At 39.5% G+C, this 20,078-nt stretch overlaps 1 protein-coding gene across 1 annotated transcript in view; it reads left to right on the forward strand.

Moving 5' to 3' along the window:
• Nucleotides 1-1,905: 1,905 nt before the first annotated feature.
• Nucleotides 1,906-20,078, forward strand: part of LOC138625216 (phospholipid-transporting ATPase ID-like) — a 44,250-nt gene continuing 26,077 nt past the window's right edge. Inside the window, exons 1-3 of the mRNA XM_069705989.1 lie at nucleotides 1,906-2,112; nucleotides 17,015-17,102; nucleotides 17,745-17,803. Of these exons, the coding sequence (XP_069562090.1) occupies nucleotides 17,060-17,102; nucleotides 17,745-17,803 (102 nt within the window). The 5' untranslated portion in view covers nucleotides 1,906-2,112; nucleotides 17,015-17,059. The remainder of the gene's footprint in view (nucleotides 2,113-17,014; nucleotides 17,103-17,744; nucleotides 17,804-20,078) is intronic.

A 20,078-nucleotide genomic window follows, 5' to 3' on the forward strand; every position in this document is an offset into this window, starting at 1 on the left:
AATAATCATCAGGGGAAAGTAACTAAATACTCAAGTAGACCTACTGTTATCAGTCACTTCTTTGTACTTACTCTACTACATTTTTCTAAATATATTATTTTTTTCCTGCACAACTATTGACATCTTTACAAATTTATATTTTTCATACAGAAAATATGGCGAACAAATACTGTGCGATTTGCTATAGATTAACCAACCCAACAGTAGGCTATATAGGTAATGTTGTACACAAGCATAGCTAGTTAATCAGTCAATGATTCAATTGGCAGAAAATGTATTAATATTTATTTTATAAATAACAAACATTTCATGGGTCCAGCTTCTGTAATCGCTTGAATAATTTTTATTAGTTTTATTAATGATTTTGAACATAAACATTCTGAAGGTGTCAGCTTGGGCTCAACCAAACAAATAGTAATGAAGACAACAAGAAAATGAATACAACTACCCAAACAAACAGCACTGAAATGCTACTTATGCATTAATGCATCAATATATGATGATGTAAATTTTTTTTAATTAAATATCTTTACTAATGTGTTGCTTGTTAAAGTGTATTAAACTGGGCTTTAGTTGCCCTAATGTGGGACCCTGCCAGATGTGGAACACCTAAATTCCATTTGGTGTGAAAGTTTTAAACAGATGCATGTCAATAAAACTAAGGTTTAACACAAGCTGTGATGTCATGACTTCTCAAATGTCCAGTCATAGATTAGGGTGCAGTTGTCCTAAAACAGGAAGCATACCATACAAACAATGCTAGCTTCTTCTTTTTTTTTTCTTTTTTTTTTTTCTAGATATGGGTGTGTTTATGACACATTTGTTCATAAGAAAGTACTATAATATTGTGTACATATAAAGTGATTTTTTTTTTTCATCTCAACGAAATCTTCTATTTTCCCACTTTAGGAAATAAAGTAAAAAAAAAAAATGGGATGTATGATTCACTTATTGTGCAACAGTTGTAAAAATACTTTAGTCAGGCAAGAATGTGTGGAGGGGCATGGACTGTGTGAACATGATGGTTATTTACAGGGTTTTTGACATTACTGTTGACATTTAGGGTGAATGCCAAATGGTGTTATCTATTATTTGGGGATGGCTGCATCTCTGTGAAAATGGTGCCACTCAGTGAAGAGGTGGGATTTCCTGTTGGGCTCTGCTGTCCAAGCAACTACTTCTAAAACAGTGGCAGCCTCATTTTTATCCAGGGGACTTTTGCTCCCATAATTTACCCTCATTACTTTATTATTTATTCATTGTTAAAGTGTGCATTTAATTGTACTTAACAACTTTATTTCTCTTAAAACAAAATGCTTTGTATAATTTGTTGTAGTAAAATGACTGAACATAGGATTGTACATTTAGCCTCGAATGCTGCTGAGTTTTAAGTTTTTATTCCATTAAGTATGGTTAAAGTAGCCCCCTAGGAGTACTAATATGTCTCCCATGTCCTTTATGACAGTTCCTCCTTTGAGTTAATAAGTATTCATCCTGAGGATTTAGAAATGGTACTGACTGTGATTACTGGCTTCATATCGCAATAATCCAGAGGTTTGAAACAGAAGATATGTCCCACAATATGCGAATTCAGCCATAAGTAAAGGATCTGATTACTTCTTTGACCACTTCTGTCTATTTAGGCTGAAACAAAACTTTGTACGATTAGATGTGTTCAACCTGATAAAGGGAGAGTTGAGTCTTGAGGAGAGTAAACATCAGCCGGTGCTTTTCTCAAAGTTTTCAGTTCGTTCAATTCGCGGTCGTAGTTGACATGAATTAAAGCTTTGAGTCACGTGACCACAGTTATTTCGCTTCCACTCGGGCTGAAAATCGTTTCCGTGTTTTGACGCGCGTTGAGTTAAATTGTAACTGGGGGGAGCAGACAAACGGTGCGCACTGGGAGGGAAGTGGTGAGAAGGAGGGAGGAGGAAACAGAGGAGGGGAGATCATGAGAAAGGGAGGGGAATGGAGCGAAACGGGGTGGGAGGACAGGAGGAAAACATGAGCCCTCGATTCTTCTTGTAGCTGGAAGACTTTTTTTTGGGTGTTTATTCCCCAAATCCGCTGGCGACGAGCAGCTCAGGCGGCACCACGAACCCAGGACGCACGGTAAGAAGCTCGCTTTTCACTGACCCTGTGGGCTTTAAGGTGACGCGGGGAATTGGGGTGGACAGCCCGAGATGGGTTTTTAGGAAGAAAAGGGCAGAGATGGAGGAGAAAGAGAGAAAGGCAGCTAGTTGAACAGGAAGCGGGAGTGAATGGGCGAGCGCCGACTCCTCACTCTCTTTCCTGGTCCCCGCTGCCCTCCAGGGAGCACTAAACTACAGAAGTAACGGAAAGAGTGAAAAGGGAGAGGAGGGCTGACCAGTCAGGCGGAAAAGAGAAAACTTCAGATGTACTTTCCTTTTATTCTCTCAAAACCAGACTACGGTGTCTTCCGAGGAAGCGGGTGACTTTTGTTTTGTGTTCTGGTTCCGAAGCTTGTTCCAGTTGGTGTCAGTGCGCACAGCGTGTTTTGCTGTTTTTGTGCTGGTGTTTGAACACAGCAGGGTTGTTCAGCTCTACAACATATATAACATATACATTCTGTTTTGGTGCTTAAAAATAGAAATGCCCTATGAATTGTTGCTTGTGTGAAGAATGCTGAAAATGAAGACGTGAGAAATATGATTGTACAGTTGAGCTGCTTGTGGTAAATGCTCTGTACTTGTACAGCGCTTTATCACCTTCTCAAAGCGCTTTAACATGGTTTTCCCATTCACCCATTCGTTCACATAAATATAGATATATATCTATATATATATATAGATAATGAAATAGATAATGAGGATGGGTTATGCCATATCGGAGTAATATGAAACCTACTCATATCATTATATCCATATATTTCCCATTCATATTTCCACATTTAAAGCAAGCTATATGTCTTTACAGAGACTGAGATTCTTGAAACCATCTTCGCTGATTTAAACCACTTTCCCAATTAATGACAGCTTCATCCAACTTTTCACACCTTTTGTCCTGCTTCTTAATTTCTCTGCACACTTTTATCAACTTGATACATATTTTATGGCTGTAATTTGTTTTTAATGTTATCCAAACATATTAGCAGTATTACTTACAGAGAAAAGAAAACCTCTAGCTCAACTTTATTTACTGGAAGCCTCAGTTGGCTGTGGGTCACACCTTATTACCACCAGCTGTACAATGAGTCACTCATTGAATACATTATTTGCAATTTGATTGCGTCAGTGTTTGTAAAGCTTCATCTTTATCTCAATCTTGTCACTTTTTTATATTTATTAGCATTACATACCACGGCTGTCATAAGGCTACAAGGAAACTTTGAATGCTGTATTTTGGCTCATCAAAAATACTTTCTGTGGATGAAAGAGGAACCCAAAGTACAGCATTGATTCCATCATACTTAATGTAATAAGCACTCTGACTTAAATAGTACAGATGGGATGGAGAGGAGAGTGATTCAGAGAATACTGCTGGCTTGCGGACATGGTGCGGACATGGTGTCAGTGACAATGCTAACAAGCTGTTTAGCAGGTGGAATGTTTTCCATGTTCACCATCTCAGTTTAGTATTTCATCAGGCTGAGTTTGGAGATTGGACAAAATCCAAAATTTGACCTGATGACAGAAAATGTCAAGGCATCATCAGAGTTACAACAGTTTATCTAATGGGGGACATGGATGTCTCTACCAAATCTTATAGCATTTTTTTTTCCCAACAGCTGTTGAGAAAGTTCACTCAAAAGAATAAAAATTTAAGGGATAACCAAAGTCATTTGACATCATTATTCTGGTATCGTGAATGTCTGTGGAAACATTTATACCTGTCAATTTAGTTTAGCAATATTACACAAGAGGCTGTGCTTTAACGTCATTATTGGCACGACAGTGATGCGGTCAGGACCGAGGAGCTGCCGCAAGGTCCTCGAGCTCCGTAAGCATCACTGAAGTGACAATAATGACATTAAAGCACAGCCTCGAGTGTAATATTGAGATTGCACAACAAGTAAACATCTAAATAAAATATGTAATCAAAATGTATTCATATTGTGGGGCAATTCTCTATCAAAATATACAACTATTTGTTTGTGTGATCTGTGTTTCCATGGCAATACGTGGGGTATGACTAACAACTGGAAAACAATCAGTAGTGAATGAAATGTATGCAATGTTTACCACTCCAGGAAGTAGTCGGACCCTTAGCAACATCCCTAGCAACAGAGACGAGATCGAGTCCGTTTTATTACTTTCTAGAGATGGTTTCTCAAACTGAATAAATACAGCACATAGAAACACTAAACTGCTTAGCTCGCTCAGTCTCGTTGTAATGAAGATATTCGCTGAAAAAAGATATCGATGGAGTCATGTATTTTTAAGATTTTATCACCGTGTCATGTGTTAAAACATAACCGGTCAAGATAGCCGTCCCCAGGATTTTAAGTGCGGGACTGTCCGTGGTGTTACGGTACGGGTGCTCGGAGCGACAAATAAGGACCAAAAAAGACCTGATTTTGCCAAATGGGTCACATTTAATAGACCTATAACAAGTAAAACAACATTATACTGCATATTATGTTAAAGTAAATTGCAATTACATATTCCCATTGAGGGAGTGGAGTGATATTTCTAGTGATGAGCAGCGTGTGATGTCATGCTGATTTGAGCACATTCCAAATGTTCAGTTGACCAATCGGATCCCTGGACTGGTCCGGACCTACTGGTTGTATAATAGATGTTGATGTATTTCCTGTCTGAGCTGTTTGTGCCGAAGGAAAAGTCAGGGATTTACAAAAGTCAGTTAAATTCATCCTCTGTTGCCCATTCATATTTTTTTTACCAAATTTCATAGCAGCTCCATTAGTAGTGGTTGAGATGTTTTCTGTCTGGACCAAAGTTCACAAACTGACATTGCCATCACTAGGGCCATGGTGCTAGCATGATGACAAACACAAGAAACATCCAAACTTAGTTCAGACAACTATTTTACAAGAGCAGCCATGTTGCAAAAAGAACAATGAACGTGGTCTTGACTGAGAAGAAATGTCGACGCAACCTATGTGTTGGTTTTTTTAGGGAAGTAAAACTAAAGCAATTTGGTTAATTAGACAGAAAATGTTGAGTAATGTGATTCAGAAACTTGCATACGATGGAGCAACAGCGGCTCCTATTAAATGAACTCAGAGGGGTCACTTAAGGTCATTCACGAAATTCAATCTCAATCAATAATATACAGTTGTTAATTTATCCCGCATCAAAATTCAGTCTGTGTTGCAGTTTGAAGGCCGTTCATTGTGAGATATCGATAAGCATCTGTAGAGTCTGAGTCACTAAGAAGATGCATTAAACCCAAAAGGTCAATCAAAATGTCAGTGTTTTATCAGGTAAGATGAGAGGAGGAGTGGCTTTGTGGCCTGAGAGGTCAGGTGAATAATTCAGAGGTTGATTGTTTGGGTCTTTCGGTGCAGCGCTCGGGGCTCAAAGCGCCGATGCTGTATTGTCCTTATGTCATAACTGCACCTCCCTTCACCCCATCCTTGCTTTGTTAATGTCTGTCATCAGTGGGGTAAAAGGTCGCTTTAAGGTCAGTACTTTATGCACTAGTGAAAAATAGTGACTAACGCATTGAGGCTTTGTATGCCTTTTCGTACAGTCACAAATCACTTTTTAAGACTGTTGAAGGTATATTTCTCTCACAATAGCAGAACGCTGCTTAGGAGGGATTTCCTGTTGTTTTTTTCCAGATGTGAGTCAGAGAGAAATGAGAGTTTTGAGTTTCATTACAAGTTCCCTCATTCACTCACAGTCTCAACTAATTAGTGAAAAGTTATTGATCCACATGAAACTTGAAAACTCCCCCAAAATAACCGAGTGTGTCATTTGTTTGCTCAACCCAGTTAATGGTTAAACTGAAGGGGATTTTGTGGTCAGTCAAACACATTATAAGTGACAGGTACGAGAAACCAGAGATCAGACAAGGAGGAAATGAACAAACAATAGTCAGGACCCCATTTAGGCTGCACTTAAACTACCAGCCTTTTTTCCCCCCATTTTTTCAAAGATTTTTTCAAGTGATAAATTTGGTAGCTAATTTTTGGACTGAAAGTTGATCCATGTTATAACGCCAGAAACATTCAAATATTTGTTGGCAGTAAAGTTGCTTGTAAGTATTTGTAAAAAAAAACAACAGAAAGAGAGATTTTTTTTTTCATTGTTTGCACTTTTCTGATTTATTGTGATGTTAGGTTGCCAGACGTAACAGAAAAAAAACAATAAGCCACAGTAAATGGTCTACGTGGTTCAATGGCACAGAAAAACAGTGCAGCTGAAGGAACCATTCGCACCCACTCAGGAAGCAAAAAAACCCCGAAATCTTAGCTGTGATTTAGCATCTTCCGGTAATGAAATACTTTGTAAAGATGTGCTACAAACACCTGCACAACTGAATGCCCAAATCAGATTATCATCGTTAAAGTTTAGTGGGCAGTTCATTTGAGTACATTTTTAAAAAGAGCTATTCATTTATTAGAATCCACCCTGTACTGTTTTCATCCTGGCCTGTGGTTGTTTCTAACTTGACCCTGACCGTCCAACTCAAACGCAAAATATCTCGGTACACGACCCGAGCAGTGGTCACAGCACTCACTGCTGTCTTTCCTCACGTCGTAGTTACTACCATCATTTTTCTTCCCTTTGCGTTTGACGCCAGGGTTTAACACTCATCACTATAATACCGGTACTGTAATATTATGTTGCCCCCGTCATCTCCAGAAGAATCACGTCTGTACTACCTCCAGTATACAAAAACAAATGATGTCAGGCATAAAAAATGTGTCATTTGTTATTTGTTTTTCAATGCTGTTGCCAGTTTGACAATTTTCTTTTGAAAACAAAAATAAATCAATACTCTTTTTGGAGAATGTGGGTGAAGACAATTTCCTGTTTCAGGACATTCAGTTTATAGTTGCCTTCATTTGATGTTGAAGACCAAGACACTCGTAGTGTTTTACGCTGTTACTCGGGTGTTCATCATGCATGCATCTAACCATCCATTAATTTTTTTATGCAACTGCTTATGTTTAAATGAATTATCCTTGATTTGAAAGGTCAAGTTGACATTAGGACGTTTGGCTATTTGAACTTATAAGCTTCCTCTTTACCAGAAGAAATCATCTGAGCACCAAGGACCTCTGAGAAACGCGGTTTCTCTACCTGTGTTTCCATCAGAGGAATCGGGGTGTTTATGAAGTTCTTGGGAGACAGTTTTACACACAGAAAAAAAGTCCCAGCGTGAGTCCGTTAGTTCAGTCTTCATGGGGTTTCAGCCCACAGTGGAGATGGAGACAACAAACGGCTGGAGGAACCTTCCTGAGGAAGTTATCAGACCTCAGTCGTTGCTACTAAATGATCAGGGTTCTCACGGCTAAAGCAGAAGTTAGCAGGTCTACTTTTAAATGTGTATAATTCTTGTGTCTTTACACGGTGTCTTTCGATTACTGTCATCAACTCCTGACTGTTTCCTTCCATGCAAATGCATCGCTGGTGGATGGGTCAACGTTTCTCATTTCAGGTTCTTTGAAATTTCTTTGGCGAGTCAAGACTTTTAGATGTCACTCACTCGGACTCAAAATCACATGCTAATACTGATAATTGAGACAACATTTTATTACATGTTTCTTGAGAACAGCAGCAGATAAGAGAGGTTGAGAGGTGGTCGGGTGTCACAGCTTCAAATATAAAGACTTCCACTTCACACTAAAGGCCCCGAGCTCACTGTGTTGGTTTCAGTCAAGTTGTGGCCGAACTGTGGCCAGGTGAAATCCAGATCCCTCAGCACAGTCAAAGTTTCACTCATTTCAGGCCCAAATGTACACATATACATTTACTATTATACTCGGAATATTTCACGAGGACTTTTATAAAAAAAAAAAATCGCCTAATGAAATATTGCTTTTCTTTGCTTGTCATTTAATTGCATTCATGGATTCTTCCAAAGCTGAAAGTAAGTTCTGAAAGACCAAAAGCAATTGTAGAGTATCGAGTCTTGATCAACAGCCGTATCTCTTCCTTAACTTTTCATTCACCAACAAACTGCTGCAGTCTTTGATCATGACTGGGAAGTGTAGCTATTTCATACAAATGCGAAACCTTAGTGCGCTCACATGACCCACACTGACTTCCTCTTTTGTTACTTTATAGCAGGGGTGTCAAACTCATTTTAGTTAAGGGGCCACATACTGCCCACTTTGATCTCAAGTGGGCCAGACCAGTAAAATCATAGCATAATAACGCATGCATAACGACAATATTTCTCTGTGTTTAAATCATTGGTGAAGGTTTTTGGATGATAAACCCCTATTTTAAGGTATTTCTACAATAAACTGGAAACATAAAGACCAAAAACTCAGACATCAGCCCACTGTTTATCTGCCTGGGCTCTCCTCTGCAGATTCCCTCGCTTTGTGACGCGTTTGACGTGAAAATGCTACTTCCTGCTATTGTTTGGTCGCTGTCACAGATTTCTGGAGTGATTTCTGAAGGCAGATATGGTGAAACAATAGACGCCCTATCTTAAGTGTTTGAAAAATCAACAGTAGCAGGTGCAGTGTCCACCGAAGAGAGAAGTTGGGACGTCGAGTTTTTGGATTTGACAGAAAAGAATCAACTTTAGATGGTCGGACCTCCGCTGAGTTTTTTTTCTGTGCTACTGTGAAATCCTTCCCCACCTGTCTTCTTTTGTGCAGGGACATTGATAACTGAACAGTCATCTGCAGCATTCAGTAACAATAACAGTACAGTGTAATCCAATTCTTGAATTCTTACACAATAATAGTGAAGGTGAAACAAGTCTTTCATCCCTTTAGGGCTGCAACTAACAGCGATTTTCATCATAATCTAATCTGTACCTTATTTTCTTGATAAATTGATTGATTGATACAAAATTTGAACGTTAGAAAACAGTGAAAATTATATAATCCTTACATTTTTAGTTTTGTCTGATCAACGCTCCGAAACCCAAAGATTGTAGATTCATTAAAAGGAAAAAAATGGAAAAGAGGTTAAACGTCATTACATGACCATCTGTTGATTAGTAAATTGATCGTTGGAGTTCTCCTTAACTCTGAGTGATTCTCAGAGGTATTCTGAAACATACAGACGTGTTTCCCACACATAGGCTGCGTTTTGAATCACATACATTTTCTTCTTACTTTTAGTAATTACTGCAGCTACCCTTACAAAGTATGTACTGTTGCATGTAGTATGTATACAATTGGGACATACAAGTTCATCATAAAAATGCGCCTTCATCTTTGACCCTCTTGGTCATATCCGTTGCGATCTGTAGAGTGACATCTGTAGTAAAAAGAAGAAGGATGGGATTGGAAACGAGTTCCTTTGAATGCTTCTTCTGCTTCGTCTTTTCCTTTTTCATTTTGCAAGTTGCAAACAGGTGGAGCATCAGCACCTTCAATGTCCTCGGCCTCTCAGTTGATGTGCTGAGCAGAGGATTGTGGGTCAGAACAGCCAGAGACCGGATGCAGTAGGACATCCCGGTACTTTTAGCATACTAGATTTAACAGATAGACTTAGGCGGGCTGCTGGTCAACAAATATATTTTGCAAGTAGTGTCAGCATTTTTTATTCATTTCTTAATCTGTTAGAGACAAGAACCCTGTTGATACAGTCAGATAATGAGTGGACAATCTCCCCTCGCTCTTCTTCATCTTGCGTCTGCTCCGCACCGTGTCAGTAAAGCAGGAATTGAGGTCTGCCCTTCGTTAAAGACGAGAGTACCAATCTGAGCTGAAAAGAAAAGGGTGCATGAATTAAGTTAATAGCATAAATACAATATTTTAGCTGGACCGGAACAGTGCAACCAGAACTAATAAAGTGAATGTCTGCCACTGAGTGAGTGAGGGATCAGAGTTACAGCAGGAGAGTCACGGCATTCAGCCAAGTCAGCAAATTAAAAGCCCTCTAATTTCACAAAGGTTCCAGTCATATACTGGTTTTAACCTACACATTTCTCTCAGGAGTGCTAGGTTGATTTCAACTTCGTTATTTCTTATATTAAAATGTTTTATCTGACACTTCACAAATTATTTTCGTCCTCACTTTAGTTGCGTTGCACGTTATATAGAAAATAAGCTGGGTCACTTCCCTCGCTAAACTGCATGAGTTCCTGTATACACATGCATCACATGCTGTGCCACCCACCAACACAAGTAAATTCTCAACCAATGGGAAACACCGTATGGGAGCTATAATTAGCAATCAGCCTGATAAGACAGGTACTTGAGATAAAACAGAAAATATGGGCTGGTGGTTGTTGAATGCTGAACACTCCTGAAAACACAAACCTTTCTTTCAAGATTCAAATAGACTCTTTTTCACCTCATGAAAGCACCGTTAAGAGGCCTTTGTGACAACTTGTTGTGGATCCCTTAATCCTTGATAGATTATTGAACCGTCTGTTTGAAGTGACTGGTAACTGTGTTATTGGAAAGTCACATAGTTTAGGCCATAAAAAAAGGCTATAAAGAGACACTAAATGCCCATGCAGTGAAGGAAAACTACTTCAAAGAAATGGGAAATACCTAAAAGTATTTAGAAAATGACTTTAAAAAGATGCTAAATAATCACCAAAAGATGCAAAATAATCACCAAAAGATGCAAAAGTGACTACAAAGAGACACAAAACCACCATAGTGATGTTAAACAATTAAAAAAAGACATAAAGTTACAGAAAAAAGGTGAAAAAAGACCACAAAGAGATTACAAACCACCACAAATATGAAATATAATATGAAATATGAACATGAGGACACCAAAAATGATCAAAGAGGTGCAAAATCCAAAACGTCTACAACAGTTATTTTGTGTTTGTTTCTCTGAATGTCTTGCTCGTCTGTTGGAGGACCGGGGTGCCTTTACATGTCTGTGACCAGACGTCCATTGTGTCCATGTTAACATGGAGACATGAAAGTTGACCTAAAGCTCTTTATTCTGAGCGCATGAGCTGGTACTCAATAGCCTTTAAGAGGTTCTGGACTGTAGCAACGTTTGGACAGTTATTTCCCTCCATCCCTCTCCTCTCATCTTGGAAACTCTTCGTCCTCCTCTACACACCTTCCTCTCTTTGAAAACAGGGTTCATTTATCCAGAACTCAGTTTGCCATTAAACCAAACACACACTGTGAAGGAATATACTGAGGGCTCTGGAAACACAGCAGCTGTGCTCATTGGCTTATCTTTTACTGTGCAGGTCATCCTCCGATTGGCTGACCGATGGAAACTATTATGCAACAGCTTCTATCTTTCCGCAGTTGTTGTAAGTAGTTGCAGCCTTTATTCAAGACAAACCTTGGTTTTCAGTGAATCCCTGTGAATACAGAGTTCTTCTCTCTCTTTCTAGAGGGAGATGTGTTTCACGTCACTGTGCTGGTGTCATTATTGATAGGAGTGGTAGTCTGGATGTCGGTCCAGTTCCTGGGCACGACTTCAGTATGTTTTAAAGGAGAAACAACAGGGGAAACAGACCAAATACAACAGTATATTTTAAAATGCAGCTCACAGATCCTCATTGGGTGCGAACCCGACCTGATTTCCCTTCCTGATTTTCACTCTGTGAATGTGGGTCTGACCACCCTCCATAGAAAATCGTTTGTAGTCGTTCCATCCTGCTGGGTGTAGACTTCGGGTTAATTTTAACCAATCAGCTCGCGCCAAAACACTCTGCCACCGCTGCAACTACCCGCCGTGTCCACCAAAGCATTTTTTCCTGAGTAGCGCATATTTTTAAAGTTGTTTTTAATGAACAGCAGCAGCGTTACGAGTTGCTGAGTGTTTATTCTGAACGCTAAACTTGCAGCGATCTGTTTTGGTCCGAACACCGAGAGTTGCCCTCGTCACTGCCTCATACCAGCTGAGTTACCAGACGTTTACTCACAGCGAAGAAAAGTGAGGCTGCGAGCCACCGTCGGTGCAGTCAGGCAACGCAGATCCTGCAATGACTTAAATGAGCTCCTTCGTTGGAACTATATGACATCTGTATTGAGTGAAATATTCACACCCCGAACTCCATCATTTGTGCAGCTTAAACACCCTCCAGCCTGAGATATTTGTTGTCTTTGGAACCTTTTGGGACCTATTCTCAATTTGAAGAGGCTGGAATAAAATTTTTAGAATGATTTATGTCTATTTATGATCAAATCAGACACTGGTGAATGGAAGCGTGTCAACACAGCCTACCTTGATTAATCTAAAATTTTACAAATGTTTTGGTTTGTTTGGATTTTCCTTCACTACATACTGTGATCTCATGTGTTATTTCATGACTAAATAAAAAAAATGAAGATTTATGAAAATGAGCAGGTGTGTCTAAACTTTTGATCAGTACTTGATATCAAAAATGATCTCTGACTGGTGTAGTCATTGTGATCAACATTTCAAATCCACCAAGCAGGCCTGACTAATGACAATATTACATTTGCAGGATTTTTGTGCTAATGAAGTACATGGATATGATTTGATTATGTGTTTAACTATGAACTCAACTGAATTCCTATAGAACATTATTATCTCTGCATCACAATGTCAAGTCACATTCACCATTATTTCATGTGTAATGTAAATGAGCAACTATATACTGTATGTCAGCTATAGTAATAGTGGGAAAAGCCTTCTTTTTTTAATCCGTACAATACAAAAGGGCTCCTCAGCCATTTGGATGCACACACACCCTCTGAGGAAAAAGTTCTTTCTTGCAGCTGCAAACAAGTGGTCAGTGTTGATAAAAGAGCACTGTTCTGTGGAGAAACCAGAGATCACTGATCAGACAAGACACCCATTCATCTGCGTGACCTCTGACCTGTTAAGCCAGTCACAGGTGACTCTTACACTGGGGTAGTTTTACACACCTTTGTTTGCCTGGAATAATATCAATGCAAGTGTTTGTTGCCTGCATTTTAAAGAGTAGAGTAGCTCAGAGAAAGTACATGTGTGTATGTGTGCATCTTGTGTCGAGGGGACCAACGGTCTTTTTGGGGGATAAAAATAATGTACGTTGTAAATCATAGAATTGTAGCAGGAACACTTGTTTTAAGTTTTGGATAAAATAGATTAGGTTTGGGTCGAGGTTAGGGTAAAGATTAAAATTAGTCTGTGAAAGGGAATATATGTACGTCAATGTAATGTCCTTTGAAGTGATGGGAACACAACTCTGTGTGGGTGTGTGCGTGCGTAAAAAAAAGAAATAGGGCATCGCTGGCTTTCACTGGTAAAGGTGGTTTAAGTTAAACCACACTGTTCTGAAGTAAACTCACACTCAAGTAAAATCAATCTCTTTTTCATTGTAGTTTTAAAGCCAAGCGTAAACAGCTCGTACCTCATGACCTATTTCAACACTTGTACTTTACACAAGTATCTGGATGGAGTGTCCATATAGTTTTATAGTTTTTTACCATATTTTCCCAAACTTTTCGTCAGCTGTGTTTACAGACCAGATTTTTATGAGGTTTTAAGGATTTTAGAGATTTGGGGGAAAAAAATTAAATTCCATTTGATACAAATCAAGTCCTTTTTCTCAAAGCTAACCATTTTCCAATCCATAGTACGTCTTCCACAGTTAAGCAGTCAGGCAGCCATTGACCTCCATGTACTGTTGTAAAGTATGAAAATCAATACCCATAAAAACTAACCTGAGCTTACTTGAACAAAACAACAACTCTTCACCCTTGCATTTGAAACTTCTTGTTGTGTAGCCCAGTAATCAGTAAATGGAGGAAAAGGCTATGGCGCGTGGGGGAAAGCAGGCCTATAATAACACCAAGGTGGCTTTCTTTGTGAATTTACAAGGTACGAATAACTCAACAAAACACTGTTCCCTGTGTCAAAACCACAGGGAGATCGTGCAAACTCTGCAGAGAAAGTGGCAGATTTGAACCCTGAACCTTTTTGCTGTGAGGCAACCACACTAACCACTGCACCACATCCTATACTCTACCATAAATAATTTATACTTTTAACAATCCAGAAGTTCAGTATTATTATCAGGTAACACTTCAGCTTTGATGCAATATGTTCATCATTGGGATAAATTAGTACTCAGAGCTGGAAGGATGTTTGGAGTTTGCAGAGTTGTAACATAGTTCTGTTTATAGACATGCACGACTTACAGTATCTTCACTATGAAGTGGCCATATACCAGCTACATCATCCTGCCTGATTCCTGCAATTATGAAAAATATTGAATGGTCTCCCCGCTGTGTTTTGAGCTGTTCCTCTGAAATAATTGTCCATTAGTAACAGAGAGTCTCTGGAAGCAGTGTAGTCTCTGTGGTGTATCAGTACTGTAGTAAAGCCTGGAAAGTCAGAGTATCTCTCAAAACTGAGAGCTTGAAACAGATAAACACCTCCCCAACATTCAACAGAAGCTACAATTTAACATTCATAGTTAAAGCTGTATTAAATCTTAATGATGATTGGAGTGAATTGAAACGTCACATTGTTTAACAAGGCTGGAGATGCCCCTCAGTGTCGGGTCACATGACTGCTGGGGAATAAAGTCTTTGGTTAATTTAGTGGCGTTGTACAGGGAATGAATGGGGGGACTGTTTGTTTTACAGTTTTTATGGTGGGAACTTGGTCAAAGAGTGGACCTATGGTCAGCGGTTATAAGTGTGCGTGGGTGTTTGTGTGCATCTCATGACTCTATATAGTTATGTAAATGTATTTGTACATGTAAACTAAGACATACATGGACAAAATATGGAAAGACTGCAACTCACTATTCTTTTTCCTCATAAATACGAGTCGTTAAGCCTTCGAAACTTCAGCATTTAAATTAAGTGAAGTTGGTAATGAAACCAACCAGTCACTTATCTCAGACAAAGGGAGTCCTGATAACTTTGAATTTTAATCTGTGATTCATTACAAACCAGTTTTTACTCAGTGTTTGCTTCATCTCTTGTATTAAAAAAAAACTTAGATTTAAGTTTTTCAAGTTTAATTATTTAATTGTCATTTTCAGAATTTACAATTATGAGATTATCTGCTTTATTGTCAACTAGATTGTTTAATTAACTCATCAACTTTACTAATTTAAAAACATTCTTATCTTATTTGCGTATATTTCCCAGAAATCATTCTGCAGAAATCTTTCCTTTCTTTTAAGAACAATTTTACTTTACTTTGTTGCTTTCAAATTTCAATTCTTCTCATCTTTGTCTTTTCCAGTATATACACACTGTCTGCTCCACGTGTCATATTGTGTGTGTGTGTGTGTGTGTGTGTGTGTGTGTGTGTGTGTGTGTGTGTGTGTGTGTGTGTGTGTGTGTGTGTGTGTGTGTGTGTGTGTGTGTGTGTGTGTGTGTTTTTCCAGGGCTTTTGCATTCCTGTTAAAACGCACACATTCTTCAACAAACTCCTGGTTATTTATAGCTCCAATACTGACGTCACCGTGGCAACTAACACTGAGGGGCGGGGTCTCAGAAACCACCACTTCATGTGACAGACAGGATGGTTTCCTCACTGATGACCACATTTGCACTCATTCATTTATTTCCTATGCCAAGTGTTTGAAACTCTCCTGTCTGTTTATCCAGATTCATCCTCCGCATTGCTGTCCAGCAGAGAGAAAGGGCAGAAAGCAAAGGGCTTATGGGAAATGTTGTTTAGATTATGAGAAACACTCACACTAACATTACCACTGCTGTGAGCTAAAAGCTAACAATCATCATTGTTCTTGCTGCTTTTAGGAATGCAGTTGCACAAGTTCCTGTGTAGCTGACCTTTCCCCAAAAACATATCAGCCATCTGAGTTTAATCAGACTTATTTTTCCAGTGTTTAGGGAAGATTGTGTCACGTGATAATATTTGTAGCTTAAATATGTCAAAGTATGCAGTATTTGAATGCATAACAGAGGTGTTGTGCTGCTAACTGTGTTGCTTTTAAACAGCTTTTAACACATTTATTAATGATCGAGATCATCAGAGTAATAACTGTTTCCTGTTAAAGAGAAAAAAAATGTATGACGGTGCTGCCACTGAAGTAAAAAAAAAAAAAAAAAAAGCTACTATATATACTCAGTATATCGCTCATTTCCTTGCTAGCAGCAAACATTCACATTATAACACAACTTTTTTTTAATTAAGACATGCTTTTGTCATTCTTGCTGAGTACCAAAATATGAATTTAGTTTTTTACTTTAAATCAGCACCATGAAGAAGTCCCTGGTTTAGAAAACAGTTTAGGTATCAACTCGCTTGATGCAGGACTTGGCAACATCTACTCATGATGATTAATCACCAGCAGCCACTTTGCTGTCTCGTGATTACTCGGCTGAGATAAACCCCAGGACAAGACACTGCTGCTAGTGCTGCCCTCTTCCTGTCCGGGTTCCTGAGTAATTGAAGGAGTGGGTGTCTGAGTGGCCTCAGAGCGGAGTCTCCCTTTGAGTCAGTCTGCCCTACATGGGAAAAACATCAAGGGGCTGGAGGCCTGATGTAAATCTGGTGTAAGAACTTCTGGAACGAAGGAGGGAAATAAAGGCAGGACACTTTCTCTTCAACATCAGCAGACATAGACAGACATCTCAATACTGGACTTGTGTTTTTTTTTTTTTTTTTTTTTTTGTATTGATCTTATTTATTGACCATTTCTTACACACCACCCCTACCATTTAAATGGGTTAACCTTTCTCTACTTGGTCTCAAAAAATGGTCCAGTCAAAAATAAAATGTTTTAAAAGGCCAAAGCTCAGTTTAAAAAGCTATGATTACCTCATAGAGCACATTATGGAAAATGTACTAATGACAGCTGGTGGGAATTCTCACTTGAGCAGTAAAGATGTTTTCACTGTTAGTTTCCAGGAGAAAAGCACTACTTGACTGGAACAGTCTGACATTAGAGTTTGTTTCCTGGTAATGAGGATTTTAAGTGACTCAGATGTGTTGTTTCCGTTGTGACAGCTGTCTCTTGTCCTTTACAGATTGTTATGATGGGTAGATAGCATTGCGAGGAAGAGGATAAGAAGATGTCATTCTTTGGCCTGGACTGCGTCAGGAAGAAAGAGAGAGGTAAGCCTCACCCAGATGAATACTCAGTTTTTAAGTGCATTAAAACATCGTAATATTTTGACTCCTGCACACAGAAAGCAAAGAAAAAATAAAAACAATGGAGTGAAACAGCTCTAAAAAGAAAATACATTTTGATTCCTCTTTCCAACGTTTAATGACAGTAGCTTTTCAAAGCTGCAGTTTTACATTACACTGCTTGTTTGTGCAATTTTGTGCTAAAATAGTGCACAATGTCAATTAGCACGTTGAACATACTATGGACGTAGCATCATGCATTCATGAGTCTGCACTCATAAAAGCGTCTCTTAGCGGCTGTGCTATGCACTAAAAGCTAATATCAGCATGCTAACATCCTACATCACACAATGACAAAGCTGAGGATGGTGATACAGGCTGTACATTACTGTTATCATCAGATTTGTCTGACTGTCACGCATGTTTAATAGTCAACATTTTAATAATCAAAAGAAATATCAATTGATTTTTTTTTTTTTCTTTAAAACAAAAGATGAAAATTCAGAGTCCTATTATACCCTACATCTGTTCTGGAGAGAACTTTCTACCTAAAAAAACCTCAAGACCGTAATATTAGTAGACATGTGTAAAATGTAAAATAATAATTTGTCTTTCTATTCAAATCAGAGCTGGAGAGGAAACTCAGAGCCAACGACCGTGAATACAACATCTCCTTTAAATATGCAGTAAGTGTTGCATTGTGTGGGTGAGTCTTCCACTCACAGTCCATCAATGTGAGGTTCTATTGTCCTCTACGAATGTATTTCTAAAATAGAGAAGGGGATGTACAGCGGATGCAGCCAACATGCAGCACATTTTAGACAAAACACTCAGACTTTGTAAGCACAGATATTTACAGAAGACAATCTCCCTCAGGGTGGGTCGTGATTGGTGTCTGGCTGTTATCGGGAGACTGGATGTCAGCCAAAGTCAAAGAGATGAAGTTGCTGCTGAGTAAACTTGTTCACTTTCTGCTCTGTGTTTCTGGTGTCAAGGTCAGAACTGTGTATCAGTATTTTATATTTTAGGAAGCAAAATGAAAACATGGATAACTAAAGAAACAGAAACAAAAAACAAACAAAAAAGAGGAAGAAAACGAAAGAACAACCAGCGAAGAGTAAAATGTGAAGAAGAACTGAGTATTGAAATGACTAATGGATGTTGTGAAATTGCAATTTATAGTAAAAAAAACAACAACAACTAACTTTAACATATCACTCTTTAAACCAGATGTGGCCTCATAAGACAATGAAACTAACATACTGATAAATGGGGAAGAACTTCAAAACAAAACAGACTCATAAGAGAGATCAACATATTAGCTATTAAACTGTAAAACAATAAAACAATCAAGAAGAATAGTGTATGAATGTGTACACAGACAGTTTTAGTACAAATACATTTGCAAATTGTAAAGACTACATAGACTATGAAGACAAAAGAATATGAACACAGAAATGCAAAAGCTAAACTTGACTTATGAAAAGCAGGCCAAACACAAAGACCAGCTTGTGCCAAAGTCCAAAATGCAGGTAATACGCAAATAAAAACAAAGAGCTGGCTCAGGACGAGTTCAAAGTAAAAACTGGATCTACGGTAGGACCTGAATGCCAAACAACTCCAAAACTGCAGAATTTTGAGAATTCAGCTGGATGGCCAGGTATCTGGAGAAACCGTCAGAAACAGACAGATGGTGAAGGCGAATACTCTCAAAATGGCGAGCTGGAGGCCGGCAGCCAAGACGGAACCCTCTGTGGGCCGGGCCACACACACTGGAGTTCAGGACTGGATCTAGGACAGGCAGAAGGCCGGCAACCAGAGCACACTGGCATCTACCTAGCGCTTGAAAACCAATTGGACGAATACTCATCGGGCTGAGGGTCGGCCCCGGCAATGGCTGACTCTGGAGTGGGCTAATGGTGCCATCCAGGATGAGGTCCAGGGGCAGACGAGGCGTCGTAGAGGGTGGAGCACAATCGGGAGTAGGCTTGGTGTTGGCGGACTCAGGAGAATATTGGGATCAGGAGAGGTGTTGGACAACCCAGGAGAAGACTTTGGACCAAGAGAAGGGTCAGTCAACCCAGGAGAACTCTTTGGACCAGGTGTTGGCTGGGGTGCTGGGTAGCAGAACCTCCATGGCACTGGTTAGCAGTGGGCTGAGCAGCTGAGAGGTAAAACATTGGCGAGAACCACACTTTTTACAGGGGAACTCTTTGAAGGCTAAATGACTCCCCCACAATGGTAATCCTGAGGCTGTTTGCTAGCAGTTCTGGAGGTTGGCTGGGGCAGCGTGGGGTGAAACACACCCACCCTAAGCCACCTGGGGTGCTAGCCAGAGGCTGGGTGGCTTGGAAGCAGCATCAGTCTCGAGGTTAGCAAGCCACAGTATCCGACTGGCCGTTAGCAGACCCAGTCTAACCACCTGGTGGGCTGGCTGGAGACTCGTAGACTCAGAGTCTGGATGTGGCGGGAGTCCAGCAGGCCTGCAGCCAGTCAATTCAGGAGCAAGGGAGACATTGGCAGACACCACGCCTTCTCCTGGTGTCTCTGTAAAAGCAAAACAAGTACCCCACTAAGGTGACTCCTGGATATTGGTCGTTTGTTCCACGACCCACTGACACTACGTCTCCTACATTAGCGTCTCTATTGTCATTACCCTCAAATACCACGGAAAGATAGTGTTTGGGTTAGAAATGAATGAATTGAACAGCGTTGTGCATTATAGTCAATACTTTGCAACCTTCGTTGTCATAAATACGGTAAATGCAGTTTTAAAAAGCTGTCCTGATTCATGGTTGGACCAATGAGCACCAGTCCTCCAACCGGGTCCAGTGTCATATGGAACCATCCAACCAACCCACCTCCTCCTGAAAAGGAAAAACATACAGATGTCATCTAAACTGAGACACTTCTCCAGGACACAAGATTTATTTCACTGCTAGAGATCGCTTCACTTTAGAA

The sequence above is a fragment of the Brachyistius frenatus genome, unplaced genomic scaffold (assembly GCF_029030835.1).
Source record: "Brachyistius frenatus isolate BFR_SWC_R1_liver_20210118 unplaced genomic scaffold, ASM2903083v1 Contig_60, whole genome shotgun sequence".
Lineage (NCBI taxonomy): Eukaryota > Metazoa > Chordata > Actinopteri > Embiotocidae > Brachyistius > Brachyistius frenatus.